Raw genomic sequence first — 21,732 nt, 5'->3', positions numbered from 1 at the left:
ATACCACCCAGCTCTGGCTTCCCATTTTTTATAACATGGCACACATCTGCATGATGTCACATCCGCACACGTTATACCTCATTCTCTTATCTTCAGTGGCTTTAGGCAAAGTTACCTATATTCCACCTGCATGTGAGTAGTTGCACTGTGCTGTATCATATTTCATATATTGTACTGTATTGTATGTGAGATAGATACTTTGACAGACAAATGGACAGATATCTAAACACACAGTCCCTACTGAAAAATCAGAAATCGATCAGAGATGGTTTGTTATAATGTTTTCTTTTTGGGGGGGGTCTCAACTATATATTGATGTTATATGCCAGATGATAACCAATAAAACACTAATAATCCTACTGGAATATAATCCAAAACGATGGTTCATTATGGTATGTATATCATTTCAATTTTATACTGCGTCTTAGTTACATTTTTGACATTATTTTCTTTGACATAGCACCATGTACATGTAGTCTATATGTTTATTAATTCATTCCATATACATGGTTTGCTGAAGTTATCCAATGAGCGCGAAGGGAACCCCGGTTTACCAATACCGTGCGCGCCCTGGCTCTCACAGCGTGAACACGAACGCGCGCATTGGCTCGACATCCCCCTCCCACGCGCCGACTGCCCTTTAAATGCTCGCGCAGGGCTTTAAATAGCAGGTGCTCGAACCCGTCTCCCATCACACACACATCACCATCATCATCACCGCTGTAATGTCCACCGCCAGCGCCGAGACGACCGCGCAACTGCCCTCGGCGGCGGGCCGAGTGTTCTTTCAGTCCGGCGTGGGTTGCGCCGGTTCCGCTCCGCTGCAGAGGGATGACCCGGTGCCGAAGAAGCAGGGCAAAGTGACGGTAAAGTACGACCGCAAGGAGCTGCGGAAAAGACTCGTGCTGGAGGAATGGATCATTGAACAGCTGAGCGAACTGTATGACTGCGAGGTGAGACTGGACCCGAATCTGCACACCCTGAACGCACGGATACTTTAAGAGCAGTGCTAATTTGCGTTAATTTATTTAATTATGCATGCATTTTTAAGTATTTTATAGTAACTTGTACGTACATTATAATGTAATAATAATTTACTAAATTATAATTTATGGATGCATGTGCCAAAGAAACTGCACAATAATATTGCTGACTTTATCTAAATTTGCATCACTAAATTAGACTGGAGCATAACCATCCTTTATCCTAACCATCCATTATCCATGCTTTTCATCTTAATCAGGCAATGCACATTAGTCATAGTTATTTGATCACCCTTATGGGGCCTGAACCTGTCCTAGGGTCACCACCAGCTCAAGGATATACCAACACCATAGGTTTATATATTGATAAATGGTGATTTCCCTTGTGTGACCTACATTTGGCTTCTCTAAAGCAACGCTTGCACATAAAGCAATGCAGCCATGACTTTAGTGTGGGATTCTTGGTTATCAATCTTCATTTAAAGAAGAAGAGGTCTTTTTGCTGACTTCTGGAAGGTCAGGGTCTTGCTCTTTTGTTCTGGATCTATCTATCCATCCATCTCTCTCAGTATTTCTGTTTTGCGGCTGCTGCTGCTGATGCTGAAGGCGGCGGATAAAATTGGCACATTTAGTGGGTTTCCCAAATTCTGAATGAGCAGGAATTGGATATAGCTGATGTGATGTTAAAGAGGTGAAGATAACGGAGAACGCATGTTGGTTGTGCAAATCTCTCAGTGAAGAAGAGCATATGGTGAATTAACCTTTAACACTGGACTTGGGTTTTTCCCAGTCAGCCTTAACAATCCAAGAATGGGTGCTTAGTTGTGGAAATCTGATGGCAGCGATTTCACTGACAGTCATACTGTAGGCTACGTTGAAAACAGAGAAAAAAGTGAGGCATAGAGTTACGTGAATGTATTATACACCAACACTTCAGTATTCACATGGATGTTTATGTTTTTCGCATCTAGTCTGTGCCAATGTTCATCTTTAATTATAATCCAAACTTTTCAGCTGCCAGTTTATTTTAACAGGATTGTTTGTGCCTAATAGACTATTTTATATGTGTTAAATACAACATCAAAACTTGTAGCTAATCAGATTAAAAAACACTAGTGCTGTTTACTCAGGTGCATTTTAATGGCCGTCACATTTACACGAGGAAAAACTAGAGGAAGTCACACATAGCTGTTAACAACTTGAGACAAGTGTCTATTTAGCTGTAGATCATAAGCTTTATGTAAACAGCAGAGTGTTATATAGGATTAGGCCTACATGTCAGCTGAGACAATAATGCAGTAATGCAATGCAAGTATTAATAAAAGACTATTATAGTTGTGAAACTGAGGCATTTTTGTCCAGTTGAATTGGATTACTAATGCATTTCTTTAGATATAATAAATTTCCTAAATGCAATCCAACGTTTCTCTCAGTTGCTCAATGCAAATACAGTGTATGTGTTAACTGTGCTTGACAGCATGTTAACCAGGTTAGTGTGGAAACAGACAGCTGCTGATCGGATTTGCCAAGATCGCCATATTTCAATATGGCTGTTAATGTGAGGTGATGTTGAGCTTTGATGCTGTAGACACACACACTTAAGGAAGAGTAGGTCAGTTTAGGATTACTTGCTGACAGAGAAGTTTAAGGAAATTCAAGCGTTCCCAACTAGATTCTGGATTTAAAGCGTTGCCATAAGATCTCCAATAACATTAGCGTAACTGTCTTCTAGGGTCAAGTGTTCTCATGGCTGATAAAGGGTTTAATAAGAATCTTGTTGAGCAAGTAGTTACATTAGAGATGTATAAAGTTAATGGAGTGGTACTAACGTTTGTTACCACCTCCATAATGCAAGAATGTATATTAAATGCAGTGCCACGTTTGCAATGCTTTGACCATCTGTGTTTACATCTTTGCAGAGAGTAAAACATAAACTTTACCATAATAACTAGTGCAACCTTTACAAAAAACACGCTGAGGTGTTCTCAGTTGGAAGAGCACTGTTAGTAATGCAAAGGTTGTGGGGGTTTGAGTCCCAAAGAACACACGTTTTGGTCTTTAAAGGTGCAGTGTGTAATTTTTAGAAGGATCTCTTGACAGAAATGCAAAATAATATACAAAGCTATATGATCAGGGGTGTATAAAGACCTTTTAAAATGAACCGTTATGTTTTTATTACCTTAGAATGAGACGTTTTTATCTACATAGCGAGGGTCTCCTTACATGGAAGTCGCCATTTTGTGCCGCCATTTTTCTACAGAAGTTGTTTCCAAAGATGACATGTTTGTCCGGTGGTGGCTACCGTAGCTTCTCTATGCGTTTCAAAAACGAGGGGTGAGCAGTGAACTGCCATTGGTTGCAATTTGCAACCTCACCACTACATGCCGCTAAAATGTATATACTGCACCTTTAATGTAAGTCACTTTGAATAAAAGAGTCTGCCCAATGCATAAATGCAATGTAAATGTAACACACTAAAGATGTCATTTAAAAATATATATATATATCAATGTTACAGATTTTTGTGGTGTGTGCACTCTAAAAAATGCATCAGGTTGAGTTTGAAAATAACCCATGTAACCGATGTAATTTTACCTATGCTGGGTTGTTTTAACCCATTGTTGATTCAAATATAAACATTTTCTGGGTTAATTTAACCTAATGTCTGGGTTTGTCCCTTTTTGACCCAACGCTGGGTTAAAAATAACCCAGCATTTTTTTTAGAGTGTATGCTATCTGAACATGTTATGATTAGCTGGTCTATTGACTGACTATTAAATTATAGGCTGTTAGTCACAAAACTGAACCCCAGCCAATAAATGAGATTGAGTGAAAGCACAACATGGATTTGACATACTTGTCTGTCATGTTATAGTAGAGAGTATCTATACTCGCTAAGCTCGCCTCACTTTATTTTGGCTCGGTATGCTTTTCCCTTGCAGTTTACTACCGCTTGAAAGTGGGTGGGATTATAGACTTATTGATAGTTGCGTCGCGTCTATTGCAATGACATAGAAGCTGTTTATACCTAAGCTGCATTTTGGTCAACAAGTTGGCAAAGCTAAATACAGTTGTAAACAACATTTTGAGCTTGTACATCTCAACATAAAGGACTGCCCGGTATTGTCACTTGCCCAATCGGGCCAGTGCTTCATCCTCAGTCACTAAAATATATTTTCATCAATGTATATTATTTAACATCTTGGAAGCAGACATTTACTTGGGTAAAACATGACGAAAGAAACAATGCAATATTTTGCACAGTTTGCTGTCAGTTTACAGGTAAAGCAGAAAAGTTTGGAGATTTTTTTGTTGAAACATATCTGTTGTATATATTTATACAATTATATTTGACTTTTAAAAATTATTGTTTTTAAATATGTGACACTGACATTTTCTTTTTGGGGCCAGTGAAAGTTTTGGCAGGGCAAGTGAAAACCTGAACAACTGGCCAAGTATAAAAATTATTTGCGTTGAGCCCTGTTCTATAATTTCGACGCCATTGACGAGAAAACACTTCCCTGCAAATGACGAGGTTTTACGGCAATCCATATTTCCGCTATTATCCACCAGGTGGCACACTTACCCGACTTAAAAAACCCAGAAGCAACCCTTTGTTAGCCTGACATTGTCATACTCAATTCTAGTCAGAATTTGAGTCTGATACAGCTCCATTGAGCTAAAATTATGAGGCGTGTCTCAACCGAAAAATGCCTCTGCACTTAATTGAACAGACATGCGACCAATCAGAGATACGGAGTGTGTGATGTTGAAATGGCGTCTTTAGCAGCCTGACCGAACTGCTAGTAATTTCGCTACAATGATACTAACATCATTGTTATTATACTAAGTCTGAGTTAGCGAAGGTACATCAACACCTACTATGTTTACAACATTTCATTTATATCACAACATTAAGTATTTACTAAGTCATACAGTAAGACTATCTCTTACTATTTGTACGTTAGGTGAACTTCATCCACGACGATGGCTACCCATTACATTGGCTTGAAAAATATCGGAGCCTAGCATGTCCCTCCACTTATTCAGCAGTCACGATTCCAGGCTTCCGAAAAGAAGCTGGCAACGACCGCTAATTATATCCATCTCGTCGTGCACGCAGAGTTGCATCGCCATGATACCCATTTCAGTTGCTTCTTTAACTTTGTCCTCCATAGGAAGGACGGCGAAAACATAAACAAATGCCTTGATCATGTTTCTCTGTTCCTCTTTTTAAATCAATGCTCTGTCGATATCTTTAAGAACAGACTCAATGTCAGAATCCACACATCTGAATTCACCAGCGGCAGCCATTTCATTGTAAACAGATTGAACACACGCGCTCTTTGGTGACGTGGTTGATACGTTACTGTTGATCATCTGTCCATCATCGTATAAAGCCCGCCCTCACAATTTGATTCGTCGGCCGGTTTTGGTATTCGCATAGTAGCTCCTCAACGGTGAATCCCCAGACCGATCTTCCCTGTTTTTCAAATCGTGGTGGGCGGGGCTAAGATCGGCTGGCACCCAGGCTAACCCTTTGTGTCAAACAGTAAGAACTCAGTTTTTGTTTAAATCATCGTTCTCAATCTGATCTCTAACAAAAGTTCTTTACAAAAATGCAGTTATCTCAACTTTTTGCTCAAAATTTGGTATTTTTGAAGACACCCACCCATATTTGAGATGAGATAAAAAGAGAATAAATGAGGGTTGTTGTTTTTTTAAGCAGAGGGTCTGTTCTTTCATTTGAATATTGTATGTTTTACATATTTAAAGAAGAACATTTTCTGGAAGGCATTCAAATTTTGTGAAAATCATAAAAAATGCTGCCGCTGGCTGGAAACTTAAAAAAAATGCTGGCGGGGAAAGGGTTAAGAGGTGGTCGGAAACGCATTCGACTGGATTGATCGAATAGCCACAAAAGACAACCTACTATCTCCTTACTGATCAAATGTGTAATGTACCAAGCATAATGTTTTTACATCGGCTTCTAGCGTGAACCGGGTGTTCGGCGCAGTCTTTAGGCTATCACTCATAAAACTAAAGCGGCTGCTGCAGTCTCTTTTATTTCTGTTTCTTTTGAGAGCGCAAGCTTATTTAATCAATTGCTCTAAAATATCTAAAAAGCTCTTAGATTTGCATGTAAAAAACGCTGTCCACACTGTAAAAAAATCAGAAATTACAGTGTTACTTTCAGCTTGTTTGCCGGTAATTTACCGTAGATTTAAATTTATGTTATTTACTGGCAGAGTAAACTGAGTTTGTTCAAAGTTGAATAAATTTTAAATATTAACAAGTCTTGATCTTTACAGAATAAAACTATACAATAACAGCCTCATGCAAAGCATTCTGGGAACCAGAAATCATCATCAACCTTTTTCTGTTTTTTGCTTCAGATTTTGTTTCCCAGAATGCCTTGCCTGATGCTGTTTTTGTGGTTTTACTCTGTAAAGACAAAGACTTGTAAGTGTTTGATGTTCATTTAACTTTGAACAAAATGTTGCCAGTAAATAACGGTAGATTTACGGTAAGTTACCGGCGGCCAGCTGCAAGTAACACTGTAATTTCTACGGATTTTTTTTACAGTGCAGCTTATTAGCGCACATCAATTTAAACCCTTATTTCTCCTGCTCGTGTTTCAAAGAAAGTAAAGGGACTCGTCCATAGACAATCTGATCGAAAGTTGACAATAGAGATGGATTAATACACCAGGTGTGAAAGGACATGTGTCTCTCTTGTCCACTTGTGATCCGATCAATCTTAGGAACTCGTACAACAAAGCACAAACGATGACATCACTTGGTTCCTTCGACGCACATTGACGCTGGTGATGACAATTCTGTCTAATCAATCAGTGATCTGCAGTGTTCACACATCACATTTAGTGATGTGTGAACCTCAAACGAGATGGTACTAAAATAAGTACCAGGTGCTAGGTACTGTACACAAAGGAGAGTCGTACCAAGCTATACTATACAAAGCGTCATAACAGAGCAAACAAAACTAAAAAGGATATTTGGGATATCTGAAGGTTGGAATTGTGGAAAAGGATAAGAAATTACAGAGCAGAAATAAGAAGGAAGATGAGAAAAGAGAAACAAAGAAAAGGTTTAGTAGACAGTCAAACAAGGAAAACAGGCAATTAAATGGCACAAAAACTACAGAGGTGAGATTTTTGCCTCAATAGGGAATTAAATCAATTTCTGCCTGGAGTAAAACACCACATCCTTTAATCCACACACAAACAACCTTTGAATAGGTGTGTGTGTTCATTTCATCAGCAGGACATCCATGTATTCTTTATTATCTTTGCTTTCTCAGCACTTCACCTGTATGGAGATACAACCGCAGGACATTTTCTATATTTGCTTAATGCTTATGTGTATGTCAGAGCTCTGATGGCTTTGCTTCGGTTAAACAGATCCGTTAGGAGTTTATTAGTGTATTGAATGTGAAGACGAGGATGTCTGGTGTGAGTTAATGATGGAGACTTCAGAATCAATGACGGTCACAAACCGCTGCAGCAGCTGTTTCCGAGCAGATGATTCGGTCTATTTTAGGCACGGTGCGCTAGTTTGCAATGCAGATTCCCCCTGTGTGTATGTGATGAAAGCTGATCACTGTCTGTGATAGGATGTGAAAGCTCATTATAATAAATACTGTCATATAACGCACTGCATGCATGATCTCTGAGAGGTTGGTTTACATAAGCCCTCGTCTTGTTATCTTGTCATTCTTAGGGAACGGTGCTGTTTATGCATTACATTACATTTAGATTCAGCAGAGATGTTTTAATCCAAAGCGACTTACAGTGCATTTTATCAGTATGTGTGTTCCCTTGGCATTGAACCCATGACCTTTGCGTTGCTAACACAATGCTACCAATTGTTTTGCAAGAACATGCATATTAAATACACTATTAGACTTTTTATTGTATATATGCGGTAACTCACTGGCAACACTGCCCCCTTACAGTACCATAACTGTACATGTTTTTACAGTATGATGTCTTTACCGCAATTCCATTTTATAGTATAATACACTTACTGTAACCTAGTTTTAATTAAATATATTGCATTGAAGGGGAATTGAACCGGGTCACCCATGTAGTAGGTTCGTAACACTACCACAGAGCCACAATCTTTTTGAAGTCTTGAGGTCAAATTCAAATCTGACGGTCAAGCATTTATCCATAATCCATAATTTTATCCTTAAAGCAACACTATGTAGTTTCCATGTAAAAATGACTTACAGCTCCCCCATGTGGTTGAAAAGCGCAACAGTGCCTGGTATCAGACACTCTTCTCCAGGCAGGGGGAGGGGTGGGGCTGTGTGCTCTACCCTCCACCGCCACTTTCAGAGACTGCTTGTAGCAGCTAGGAGGCTGCTCAGGTTGCAGCAACAGTACAATTTGTCCAGTTAAAAGTTGTTCTATCACTGAAATAATTTTAGAGAAATGATTTAAAGGTAAAAAAAACTACATAGTGTTGCTTTAAATCCCAACAATTCACATTTTGAAATTTGCGTCACTGCTAAAAGCATAACAAATAAAATTAATTTCATTTCATACACTGTAAAAAATTCTGTAGAAATGACAGTGTTATTGCAGCTGGGTTGCCGGTAACTTACCGTAGATTTAAATTTATGTTATTTACTGACAAGAGTTTGTTCAAAGTTAAATACATTTTAAATATTAACAAGTCTTTATCTTCACAGAATAAAACTATACAATAACAGCCTCATGCAAAGCATTCTGGGAACCAGAAATCATCAACCTTTTTCTGTTTTTGCTTCAGATTTTGTTTCCCAGAATGTTTTGCTTGATGCTGTTTTTTTTAGTTTTACTCCGTAAAGACAAAGACCTGAAAATGTCCAACGTTGATTTAACTTTGAACAAAATGTTGCCAGCAAATAACACAAATGTAAATCCACGGTAAGCCACCGGCAACCCAGCTGCAATAACACTGTAAATTCTACTGAATTTTTTTACAGTGTAGATATACTTAATTTTTCCATTTTATATGCTTTTATAACACTGTTTTATTCAACAACAGTAGCACTACTGCTGTTGTTTTACAGCAGTCTACCGCAAATTCAAAACATACAGTAAATCACTGTAAATGAAATGTTTATACCCATAATGCAATGCATATTACAGTGATAAACTGGAAAAGAAAATAATGCTATTTTACTGGGCATTTTGTAGTAAGTAACTGTAGAAATTACAGTTAAGTCTAACAGTGTATGTCAATTTAAATAATGTTAATTGCTTCATTATCCTTTTTAATGTATCATGCATGAATCACCGAAACACACAGAGCGCACATATGACTGTATGTAACCATATTTACACACACAGCAAAATCTGCCCTTCACATTCTGCCCAATGGATTTCTGTAGAACTGCCCCTGTCTGCAAAAGATACCCACAACCCCCCTCTCCGCCATCTTCCTGTTTAAAGAGGGGGGGATGGAGTCTCCTTTGTGGTTTAACGCTTCAGGGGTCTGTATCTCTGATATTAAAGGGAATGCATTTCGAGTCTGACTGTTTGTATTGATGCTGTACGTGTGTTTTATCGTTCGTGCATGAGACTTTGTCTCATTTCTTTCATTTTTGTCTGACCTTATATAGAGACTAAATTGATTCGCTTTGTGTTTATGGTGTTATATGAGCACATATGTGCAGAATACAGTACAGTCTGCTTGCGAATATGAGGTGCATATTGTGGGTGTATGTGGGAGTGATTAAATTTTTTGAGCATTGCCGAAGGCTTTTTGTGCACACTTTCGACCAAGGCTCTCCGTTCTAATATGAATCCACACTGATGTGACCTGTCTGCTATGAGAGAGACAGACAGACAGACAGTGAGAGAGACAGAAAAAGAGCGAGAGAGGCAGGGAAAGACAGACCGAGAGAAAGCGAGAGAGAGATCCTTTGTGTGATGCTGAAACACCAGTCGACTGCACAATGAGTCGCGGTGCACAAACGGGTGACGAGCAGGTGTCTGCGCAGATTTTGCAGACAGACAGAGCTCATTCATCCCTCAAACCTGACAGCACACACACACAGCTGCATTTATTCACAATAACGCAACGTAATTTAACCCCGCACGCACATTTGCACAGCAGGAACGTCAATAATGTATTAACGTGATAATTCGTTCATGTTGAAATATTGCAATTAAATGCGCAATGTGAAACCTTTATAAAGCGACTGACAAGTTACATTATTGGATGTGTTATTCATGTCTGTAGCCCAAATGATAAATTATGTCCTCTGAAGGTTTATTTAAAAACTCTAACCTTGTGCATGGACAATAATGATCGTGAAGTTGCATAAACAGATGCCACTAATTCACATAAACAGTTCAGACATTTTATTGTAAACTGAGTATACGTATATGGTGTTTTTATGTATCAGATCTGTCTTTTATATGGCGTCTGGTGCATTAATGTAAATGAGGCTAATGAAATGATAGTGTGAGATCTTTGATAGTCTCTGTGTTATTATCTTGATGTATGTCAGATCAGTCTGTGATTGATAAGACGTCTTGTCAGTTAGCTTGACTGATTCACTGATTGTAAAGCTTTATTGGGTTTAGTGTTTTTGGCTCATATTGTCCTTTTCCTGACTTTAGGACACTGGGGAGTGCTAGCAGACGCAAACTGGTTCATAAAGAATTATTACAATATTAATCCTTGTAATTGTAAATGTTTAGGCAATAGTACTCGATAGTAGCCAGACAAAATTTTATTCATTTCAGAAGGGTGGGGTAATGCTCTAAAATGCTTACATTTAAAAAAAAAAGTATATTTCTAGTGCTTTGGGAAGTGATTTGTTTTTGCCCGCAAGAGCAAGTGTGTCTCATCATAACCTTTCTTTAGAGAAGTGACAAAAGATAAATGAAAAGGGACATATGACCTAATTTGGTATGAGAATAGCGCACTGTATACATAGTTTTGATATAGCCTGTTGGGTAATTGCTAATTTCTAATTTTGTAAGCATGTTTACTTTTCTTAATAACAACCATATAGTGCAACAATACAATATTTTATGACAACAACTATAAGTATACATCTCAGTTTGTAATAGATCATAAGAGTTTATCCCATGTATTTTCTCTGTAATGTTTGTTCAAGACATGAACATTGACACATAACGTGTGATTGAGTATATAACAAGATATTTACGTGATAGTTCGTTGTGCAAATATTGTTAAACATAAAGGGCCCCATTTTAATGATCTAAGCGCATCGTCTAAAGCGCAAGGCACACGGTCTAAACAGGTGTGTCCAATGCCACGTTTGCTAATTTAATGACAGGAAAAATAGTTTGTGCGCCAAACGCACGGCCTAAAATGGTTGTTCCTATTCTCGTAATGAGTAATGGGTGTGTTTTGGGTGTAACATGCAATAAACCAATAAGAGTCTCAGCTCTCATACCCTTTAAAAGCCAGTCGCGCTGACGCCATGCCGATTTTCTATTTAGATGGCGGAATTTGTAAACTGAAAAACTAAGCGAAGGAAGAAGACCACCAGTTTAAGATTGATATTAAAAATTTGCGTTGTTTTCATTTATATTGAAAATTTTATTTTTTTGTAATTACTTTTACATTTTAATCCTTTGATTTTTCATATTTTAAACCGTTTATGTGCTGCTGCGCATCCATGTGATAAGCAAACGCGAGTTGTTGTCCTGTTTATAGGTGCATATTACTAACGCGCTCAGCTCATTAAATAACAAAAACAATATTGCCCCATAGACTTTAGACCAGGTTTTTGTTGGTCAATGGCGTAGTCTATTTTAGTTGCCTCAAAATAGCAACGCACCAACAATGCGCCTAAACACATTGCATTTTCAGACCAGAAAGCCTATGGGCGCAAAATTGGGCGCAAATACATTTGCTATTTAAACAATGTGAAAATGATAATTGCGCAGAGTTGAAACTAGCAAAAGACACTTGCGTCACGCATTGCGCCGGGTGTTTTATAGAGCCCAAAACCTCATATAAACCCCAAAAGTTGTGTACAAATGTTATTTAGTTAGAATGAATCATGCTTCTGTTGATTCCGGTCAACGTGCTTAAAAAAACTGAGAAAGGTTTTTAACGTATTCATGCCTTGTGTTTTTTGCAATCTGTACGAATTGGATATATGTACTTATAGTATAGGACTATATTAGTGTTTTAAAGAAAAGTAAACATGTTTACAACATTAGAAATGAATGATTAACCAACAGGCTAATAACAAAATAGATGTAATTATCTCAAAATTATGTCACACGATGTCTCTTCTCATTGTAACAATCCATGATTTCTGAGGTTCTTGTTCTGTGAAAATTTGTAAAGTTATGTATTTTATTTGTTTTGATGGCTGAATGACCAGCATCCTTATACAAAACAATAGGTTTAAAGCGCAGGCTCTGGACGTCCATCACTCACATTGTTTTGAAATCAGTTTGGCTGAATAAGGCGTGTATAGCTCAGAAAGTTTCTTCCTGAAAGAACTTTGAGTAATATTTGAGTTTATATGAAAATTATTTTATATTGTTTTATATTGCACACTTTAGAGCACAGTTAAAAAACTTTTCAAGATTTCTTTTAAAGCTATAGGCCAGATGCATGTGAGATTACTGAAATCTTATTTTCTCCAAAGAAAAATCCAAGAATCAGAAGGGCAAAATTCGTCTGAGTAACAACCGAGATATTAAGGAGATCTAATTTATGATTTTCTATATATTTCTTTCCTACAGTTACTTAAACACGTGTGCACACACACACACACATACACACGCACACACACTCCACACGGGTACACAAAGACACATACGCAGACACACTCAGTCAAAGCGGGACATTCTGTTTCAGACTTTAATTTGATTACATTGTGTCTGAAAATCCATCATTGTCAGCAGACGATATTTTGATGAAATCTCTCCTTAAAAAGACACGAGAGATCAAAATTCATTCTTTTCAGTTTCTTCCTCACTGTATAAAACCACCTACACTTTCAACACACAACACACACACTCATCCTTATTAACTCTGCACTAATAGTTTTCAACCTGCTTTTCTTTAAGTCTCAATCTCACTTTTTCTCCTCCTGTAAGTAAATGATATTTATTCAAGTGACTATTAGAAACACAATCACATAGAGAGAGTGAACGAGATGTTGGACTGATGCTGTAAACCGTCATTGGTTGTTATGGGTTGGCGAGTTATCAGATGTTTCTGGACAGTCAGAGCTGACTCAGCATTTCTTAGAAATCACTTTAGAGACAAACAAGCTTTTTCATTTTTTGATACATTAGTGCAGATAAGAAGCTTTAAGGTAGATACAGAAAGTCAATCTATAGGAAAGATTATATATCTATATTCTCCAAACATCATCAAATAATACCTTTGTATATTTAGTTGTGTCATCATATGAGGAGTTCCAAAACCATATAAGTGTGTTTGACATGTTTTGAAATTTTGACACGTTGACCGGTATTTCTGAATGGCCTGCGGCCGGGATTATGCGGATTTAAAGTGAACGTATTTGATGGATGTATAATACGTGCCGAGAGCGTTTGGTGTCTGTCATTATCTAATTTTTGACGGCGGTAGCGTTTAGCGGTTTTTGCATCTGAGCTCCTCATACTGTCATGTAAGGATGTCTGGCCCACTTAGCAAATGTATACAGTGCGTAAACAAATCTGGTTTATGTTTTGCTATAATGTTGTGTGTGTATTGTACTATACAACCAGTCAATGGTATGGTCCCTTACTGTGGGTTCCCACCAGCCGCGAGTTCAATTCGATTTGCGCCAGTAGATTACATACAAATCAGACGCGTCCTCGCGTGGGGCGATGCGAATGACGCGATATGGGCGGCGCAAAATTCACATGACACGAAGTTCAATCCCACGAGTAATCTAGAGCGGATAATGCTACGTACACACCAACCGCACCGCCCATATTGCGCCATTCGCATCGCCCCACATGAGGAGGCGTCTGATTGTGTCTTTGCATTGACTTTGTATGTAATCTACTCGCGCAAAACGTTGAACTCGCGTCTGGTGTGAACCCACAGTAACGCAATGCCCTGCGTTTGGTGTGTACGTAGCATTACATAACGATGACAGTGTACTGTGTTTGTGACAAGTGTATTATTTCATTGCCATACCTCTCATTTATCAAGCAAGCTATTCCAAAGTGATTGCTACATGGAAAATACCATGTGTGTCTCTCTCTTTATCTCTCTCTCTCTTTCTCTCTCTCTCTCTCTCACCTTGAAAGAGGGTAGTGTATTTTTAGAGTTGTGCTCATGTTTGTCACCACAGTTGTTCAGTTTTCTGATTAATGACCACACAGATTAACCTCAGCTTGTGCATTTACTGACACTGCCTGAGACATGACACTTTTGTCACTTTATATGCATAATTCAAAATTTCTCTTATCTTAAAGGAACACGCCCAGATTTAGAGTTAGATAAGTCCATACATACCTTTCTCATCTCCGTGCGTGCTGTGGCTCTGTCTGACACAGCCCCCGCTAGCTTAGCTTAGCACAAAGACTGGAAGTTAATGGCTCCAGCTAGCAAACTGCTCCCAATAAGTGACAAAATAACGCGAGCATTTTCCTGTTTGTGTGTTGTGGTTTGTGTGGTCACACCGTGTACAAATAACAAGGTGGTATGAGACACAGACATTTTTTAACCATATAAATACTGGGAACTATATTCTCAGAAGATGAAGCACTGATACATTAGCGGAGTGATTGCACAACTCTGACCGAACTCTCTGCTCCTCACCAGGAGGCTTCTCGGGTGCTGCGAGCAAATCACTCCGCCCAAGTAGCAGTGCTTCGCCTTCTGAGAATATAGTTCCCAGTATGTATACTGTTAAAAGATCGCTGTGTCTCATATCACCTTGTTATTTGTACACGGTGTGACTACAGTATACAAATCACAACATATAAATAGGAAAATGTTCACGTTATTTTGTCACTTATTGGGAGCAGTTTTTTTAGCTGGAGCCATTCACTTTCAGACTTTGTGCTAAGCTAAGCTAGCGGGGGCTGCGTCAGACAGAGTTACAGCACGCACGGAGATGAGAAAGGTATGTATGGACTTATCTAACTATGGGGGATACCGTGAATAAGCTAAATTCCCAAAATCTGGGCGTGTTCCTTTAAATCTATCTACACCTCATCTATCCAGTCAGTTCAGCACATCTAGTAAGGAAGTATTGAGTGAAACAGAAATCACACAAGGAAAATAGTAGGCGTGGTTTGTGTTTCCATTGAGAATTGATTGGATATAGACAAGCGATCTAGCTGACGTCATCAGGTGAAAGATTATAAGAGCACATGAATTAAAAAAATAATAGTGATCCAAGGGGATAAATAGTTTATAATGACTGCAATATACCATTAAAAATTTTGATCCTGAAACACAAAACCTTTTTTTTTATTAAGATTTGTACATAATCGTAAAGTTTTCTATTGATTGTTCCTAAGATTTGATCTTGACAAATGTTTTATCATTTTTCATATTTATATTGAGACTTTTCATTGCAGTCTTAGAGAAATCCGAGCACAATGCAATACATTAGCCACCTGCATATCAAAATTATAATAAATTGTATAATGATAGACCATCTATTATATTTGATAATTCATAGAATAATCAATGGAATTAATAATAAATATTATTAACCCAGCAAGCAATAAAATCAATAAAACCGATCTAGTACTATGAGTAACCAAGTTCTGGCCAAAATAAATTTAAATTTGGTTAATTTGGTTGTTTTTGCCTAAATGTCTTGTGAGATGTCCAGTATGATACTGCATCATATAAGCAAACTCAACGTTATTAGTTTTATTCATTTAATTATTAATTTTTTTTTTTTTTTTTTGGGCTATGGTTATATGTCAAAATTTCTACTGAAAGCTACATTTTTCAATGTGTTAGCCTAGACGTCTTGACTGTGTTTAGACAGCTATTATACATCTTTTAAACGCAAAATTGCTTGCTGGAAAAGCATTCAGCTTTAAAGATTGCTACAGGTATAGGAGAAACAATTGAGATACAACAGATGTCATAATTGATTTGCTATTCATTATTGAATTGATTTATCTCCTGCATGGGCAGCTCATTGTTTGATGTTCTTCGACAAATGTCACATAGCCTATACTGTGTTTCATACAGGAAGAGGAAATGCCAGAGGTGGAGATAGACATCGATGACCTGCTGGAGGTTAACAGTGAAGATGAAAGGGCTGTAAAACTACAGGTAAACCTCAGTAAAATATCTTCACTTGATTATTTTATGAACGTTTAAGCACCTGAAGCTGTTGTTTTGTGTGTGTTTTTGTCAGGAATCACTGTCAGACTGCTTCAAACCCACCGATGTAAGTCAATATGCACACCGACATACAGTAGATCTGTTTCAAGCCCTAGTGAGCTGAGATGGGAATCTTATCAAATGTGATATATTTTAAGTATAAGTTGACTTTAAATCCATGCATTTCAAATGCTAGTGAAGTCATACAGACATGCACACAGTTTTAGGGCATTTATGTTCATATGAGCCAACTGACCTGAAAACATGCATGTGCTCAAATAATCTATCCAACACAATGACATTCACCCACTGACCCACATGCACAGATTAAACACGCGCACAGACGTTTACAGTCGCGGCTGGTGACTTCTTTTTTGAGGGCGCACGATGCAAAGCTTGTCATAACATGTATTTAGCCTTTCGTGTCAAAATATGTGCATCATGTGAACTTATGTGCAACATGCGACATGTCAAAATATGTGCCTGCTGCAGATGTTTTGTTGGGGTTTATAAAAGAGACGCTCACCTTTGCCAGGTACTCGCTTAGTCTCATGTATTCAGAGTTTAAACAAACATGTCCCTACCCAATAAAATCTGGACCTTTTATTGATAGACCCGCCCTCACACATATGCAACTCAGGCAACGATGTCAGTTAGTAGACACGCCACTTACTGCTGATTGGCTACAAGTGTGTTTTGGTAGTCAGCCTGACTCCAAAGTGTTTTTCAAAATCATGCACCCCGACTTTAAGTCGTGTCTTGCGAGTATTTTGTGAACACGAGCGTCTCTTTTATCATAAACCCTTTCAATGCATGTGCAGCAGGCACGTATTTTGACACATGCACATGGTTCAAACGATGCAACGAACACATATTTTAACATGGTGAGCAACACATGACACTCCGAACACATTTTTTGAATTCGCGCCCTGGATGTTTGCTTGACATATGATACGGACTACCGGCACATCCGGGAACTTGACTGTAAATTTCGTCACCGCCCCTTTTCGTGGGAAAAAAAAGCAGCGCTTCCATTCAAAATAGCGGAACAAAGCAACGTTTTTACACAGCCGGCAGGCGTAAATAACTTATGAAATCACTCAGATTAAACATGTCGAGTATTTATCTGTCCATCCTGCCTGCCATAGAGCGCAAAAGATACATTAACACATTTAATTTGGTAAATATAAAAATATGTCCCTTTCATTCTCACAGCGTCAAATTTTGTGTAACAACGCCATCAAGTGATTGCTGGAAATATCGCTAAGCCAGTTAGTTGTATGACTCGACGGAAAAGTGCACTCATTACTCTAAATATAAAGACATAATAAATAAATACGGAGTAACTTTCAAATACGAAGTAAAATCATTCACTTGCTTCCCTGTTGACTCGATGAGGTACGAGTAAATGTCTGGGTAAGACACCTCTGGCCAATAGGGAGCGTTGTTACACAAATTTGATGCTGGGAGAATGAAAGAGACATGTGTTTATATTGACCAAATTAAATATGTTAATGTATCTTTCGCACTCTTTGGCAGGCAGATAATTACTCAACATGTTTAATCTGAGTGATTTCATAAGTTATTTACGCCTGCCGGCTGTGTACGAAGGTTGCTTTGTTCTGCTATTTTGAATGGAAACCAATGGAACGTCTAGTGTGATTTCATCCAAAAGTGGGCTTGAACCTGTTCAGAGACATTCTATGACGTTGCGCCGGTTGTGCGTATAGATTTCTATTGCATTAGTGCAAATTATAAATTATTTTGTACCGTAATGGATTAGTTAACTCTTAAGAATTTTTTTGTCCCCAGATTCTAGCTAGTACATAAAGTAAAGCCGAGTAAAGCACCCCTTCCACACATACACACGCATCCTCACAATCCTCACTAATCTAATCGCAGACTCTTAAACAGAATCATGCATGCCTTTTTAAGTGTTTGTGTCTGTTTGCAACTCTAATCTCAATCAGAAATTGCACCAGTATCAAGCTCTCTCTTTCTTTCTCTCTCTCTCTCTATAACCCCATTCACACAACACCTTGGTAACATTCACAAAAAAGCATTCTTGTGAACAAGAGTAACAATGCCATAATTGCAACAGTTTACTAAGGCCCTGTCCTCAGAGTCCACACTTTGATGACATCATGTAGTGCAGACCTTAGGGACCCTTGACGTGAGTCCAAGAGGGCGCACCGGAGACACCCTACGGACTCGTAGACTAAGCAAGCGCGAGCAATTTAAGGCCACAAGACCGAAAGTGCACATGAAGTGCGCCATTTGGGACAGGGCCAAAGTGTCATTGCAACAAGAAGTTATGGTTCAGCTCTTTGACACAGGGATTTAAACGCAGATTAACATTGAAGCAGAAGTCTGAAGCAGAATCAGGGATGATTTCAGATCACCGCAATGATTACACATCTCTCTAAAAACACAAGAGGGAGCTGCAGCGCCTGTATAAACGAGACCGTATCTGAAGGCGCCCCTTAACTGATAGTGTAATGCGATACATTGCAAAGCCATTCAATAAAGTAAAAAAATGCATTTAAAGTAATGCTTTAGGTCTGCTGTGGTACAGTTTATTTTGATTGCATTTTTATTGTGTTTATTTCTTATGAAGAATTTTCAGTTTTTGAAAGATATATTCATTAAATAATCACTTTTAAATATGTGTTATGTGTATTAATATTAACAATATAAACAATGTGTGAAAATTATTTCATGACCAAATAAAAAAAATATGAGAATTGAATTTCAAAGAAATAAAAAACAATTAATCGTCATAACCGTAAAAATGTATTCGACAATTAACTGTCAGCCAAATTTCATAACTGTGACAGCCCTAATGTGTGTGAATGCACGCACAGATTTCAGAAAATCATGAACGAACCAAAAATCAAACATTCCGGATGCATTTTCGGTGTATTTTTCGTATTCTTTGTGTGTAAAAGGGCTTTTCTCTCTCTAAGCCCATTAACACTTTGGTCCTACAAAATTCTCTCTCTGTCTCTCTCTCTCTCTCTCTCTCTCTCTCTCTCTCTCTCTCTCTCTCTCTCTCTCTCTGTCTCTCTCTCTCTCTCTCTCTCTCTCTCTCTCTCACACACACACACACACACGCACACACACACACACACACGCACACACACACACGCGCCCGCACACACGCGCGCGCACACACACACACGCACGCACGCACGCACGCACGCACACACACACACACACACACACACACACAGATAAAGGTGCTCAAAAGGTTCTTCTCAGAGATAGGAAGATTAAATAAGATTATGATATTTTTGCCTTAATTTCTAATTGGGTGATATTTGATTTAAAACCGCCGAAACGCAATCTTTTAGTCTTACAGCTTTGGACTTTGTAACTCTGTCTGTCTGTCTGTTTGCTTGTATGTCTGTCTCACTTTCTTGCTGTCGTTCCCTCTACAGGAATTTGTGCGTGAGCTGCTTGGTAGGATAAGAGGAATGAGAAAACTCAGCGCTCCTCAGAAGAAGAGCTTTTAAGTGCTTGAAAATGCCAACGACAATCCAGCTACCTGGACTATAAGTCATCGCTCAGCCTCACAGCATACAGCACACTACCCCTCAAGGACTCCATATCCCATGATGCATTTCTCATCAATATACCAGAATTCATTTTCCAAGGACCCATATACTGCATCACAAAAAACATGCAATCAACATTTGTTCAGACTTCAAACTTAAATTCAGTGGTAAGCCATGTATGTGTTTTCCGATGTTACCCATAATTCAGGCAATAAATCTTGCAAAGTTCATCCAGGACACAACTTCAGTAAAAAACTGAATCTCAGTAGCCATCTGGGATGATGTATAGGCACAACTTCTCTGTAAGTCTTCTTGGCCCTCTCCCCAGTTGGTTTATAATCAGATGCAGTAGTACAATATAGTAGCAGTGTTTTTATAGACTACAACTGAATGCAAAGCTATTTTATGTATAGTTTATATTGTTTTTCTATTTTTTTCACACTTTTTTTAAGTCCTGTAATAATTTTTTTAGATATCTGATTTTAGGTCAGTAGTAATGGCCTACATTAACCAATAAACGTCTAGCTTTATTTTAATATCATTCTTTTCCGCACGCTTAACTTGAGCAAAGAGCATGATAGGATTTGTAGTCTTTCATATAGGGCCAGTATCAAATATATGTTTGTGTAATGTTAAGTTAAAAGTCATATAATTGGCCGGAATACATATCAGTAGGGCTGGGCAAAAAATTATTTTTCGATTAATCGGGGTTTTTTACGTGGTCGATTCAAAATTGATTCTCAAAGGCCACGAATCGTTGTTTTTTTCATATTTATTTCTGCAAACATTGAACGTAAGATTAACGTTCATCTAATTACTAGTCTTCTCCACTAGATGTCACCCCCTTTTTTGCCTTGCGCGATGTTACCAAGGAGCGAGAGGCGAGCCTGTCATTCATTAATTCATTCAGTGCTTAAAATGGCGGTTTCAGGTGCGTCGTCGACGTTGATGTCACCTTCACATAAAAAGTCAGATGAATGGAAGCATTTTAGATTTTGCAAGCAAGACGACGATGATAGTGTTTTGGCTTTTAATTTCTTTTAATTAATTACCCACTTGTTAACTTCTGTTCACTGTTCTTTTTTATAAATATAGTATTTGTATTGAATCTATATTCATGGAGTTGAATCGAGAACCGAGTATAAAAATCGGGCCAAGAACCAAAATCATAAATCGAATCGAGAATCGAATCGATTTGATAGCTTGTGAGTCGAAATCAAATCGATCTGGAACATCTTAATCGATACCCAGCCCTACATATCAGTCGATCAACCATCATATTGTTTTATTAATTGTGGGTTTTTTCATGAATTTCGGCTAAATTAACTTTACATTTGTATGAATTTTACGAGTTGGCTAATTCATATGAATTCATACGAATTAGTCATACATAAACTTACGATTATTATTGTTATTATTATTAAAAAACAATAATGAAACCCCGCCCTTGAACATCATAGGGGCGAAAGCAAATCATTCAAAAACGTACAAATGTGGCCGTATGAATTAATACGAATAAGCCACCTTGTTGGTTCGAACTTAGAAGGTCCGATCAAGCGCATTGCATTGTGGGATACAGTGTACCATGCAGTCAGCTCTACTGTATACTTGACAAATGTAGATCATCTATGTACACCATGCATGAAAAAATGTGCATACTGCATACTGCAAATTAGAGTAGTATGATTGTGTGCTATTTTGAACATGGTCTCCTATTGAAATGATCCTAGAAGACAACAAGGGCTGCTTGACTATATATAAATTGTAATAATCATTAGTGATAATGATAGCTGGATGAGACATTTCATCTGATGGCTCGAGTCATTAATGAAATCATGTAAAGCGTTACAATCTTCATTTTACAGT

At 38.1% G+C, this 21,732-nt stretch overlaps 1 protein-coding gene across 1 annotated transcript; it reads left to right on the top strand.

The window, feature by feature from the left end:
* Positions 1-643: 643 nt before the first annotated feature.
* Positions 644-21,497, top strand: ppp1r14c (protein phosphatase 1, regulatory (inhibitor) subunit 14C). Its single transcript, XM_055188982.2, has 4 exons — positions 644-953; positions 16,175-16,258; positions 16,344-16,376; positions 19,750-21,497. Exons 1-4 carry the CDS (start codon positions 726-728, stop codon positions 19,822-19,824), a joined length of 420 nt encoding a protein of 139 aa, XP_055044957.1. The 5' UTR covers positions 644-725; the 3' UTR covers positions 19,825-21,497.
* Positions 21,498-21,732: the final 235 nt, after the last annotated feature.

The sequence above is a fragment of the Misgurnus anguillicaudatus genome, chromosome 13, assembly GCF_027580225.2.
Source record: "Misgurnus anguillicaudatus chromosome 13, ASM2758022v2, whole genome shotgun sequence".
In the NCBI taxonomy this organism is placed as follows: Eukaryota; Metazoa; Chordata; class Actinopteri; order Cypriniformes; family Cobitidae; genus Misgurnus; species Misgurnus anguillicaudatus.
This window is presented reverse-complemented; position numbering and strand designations above follow the sequence as displayed.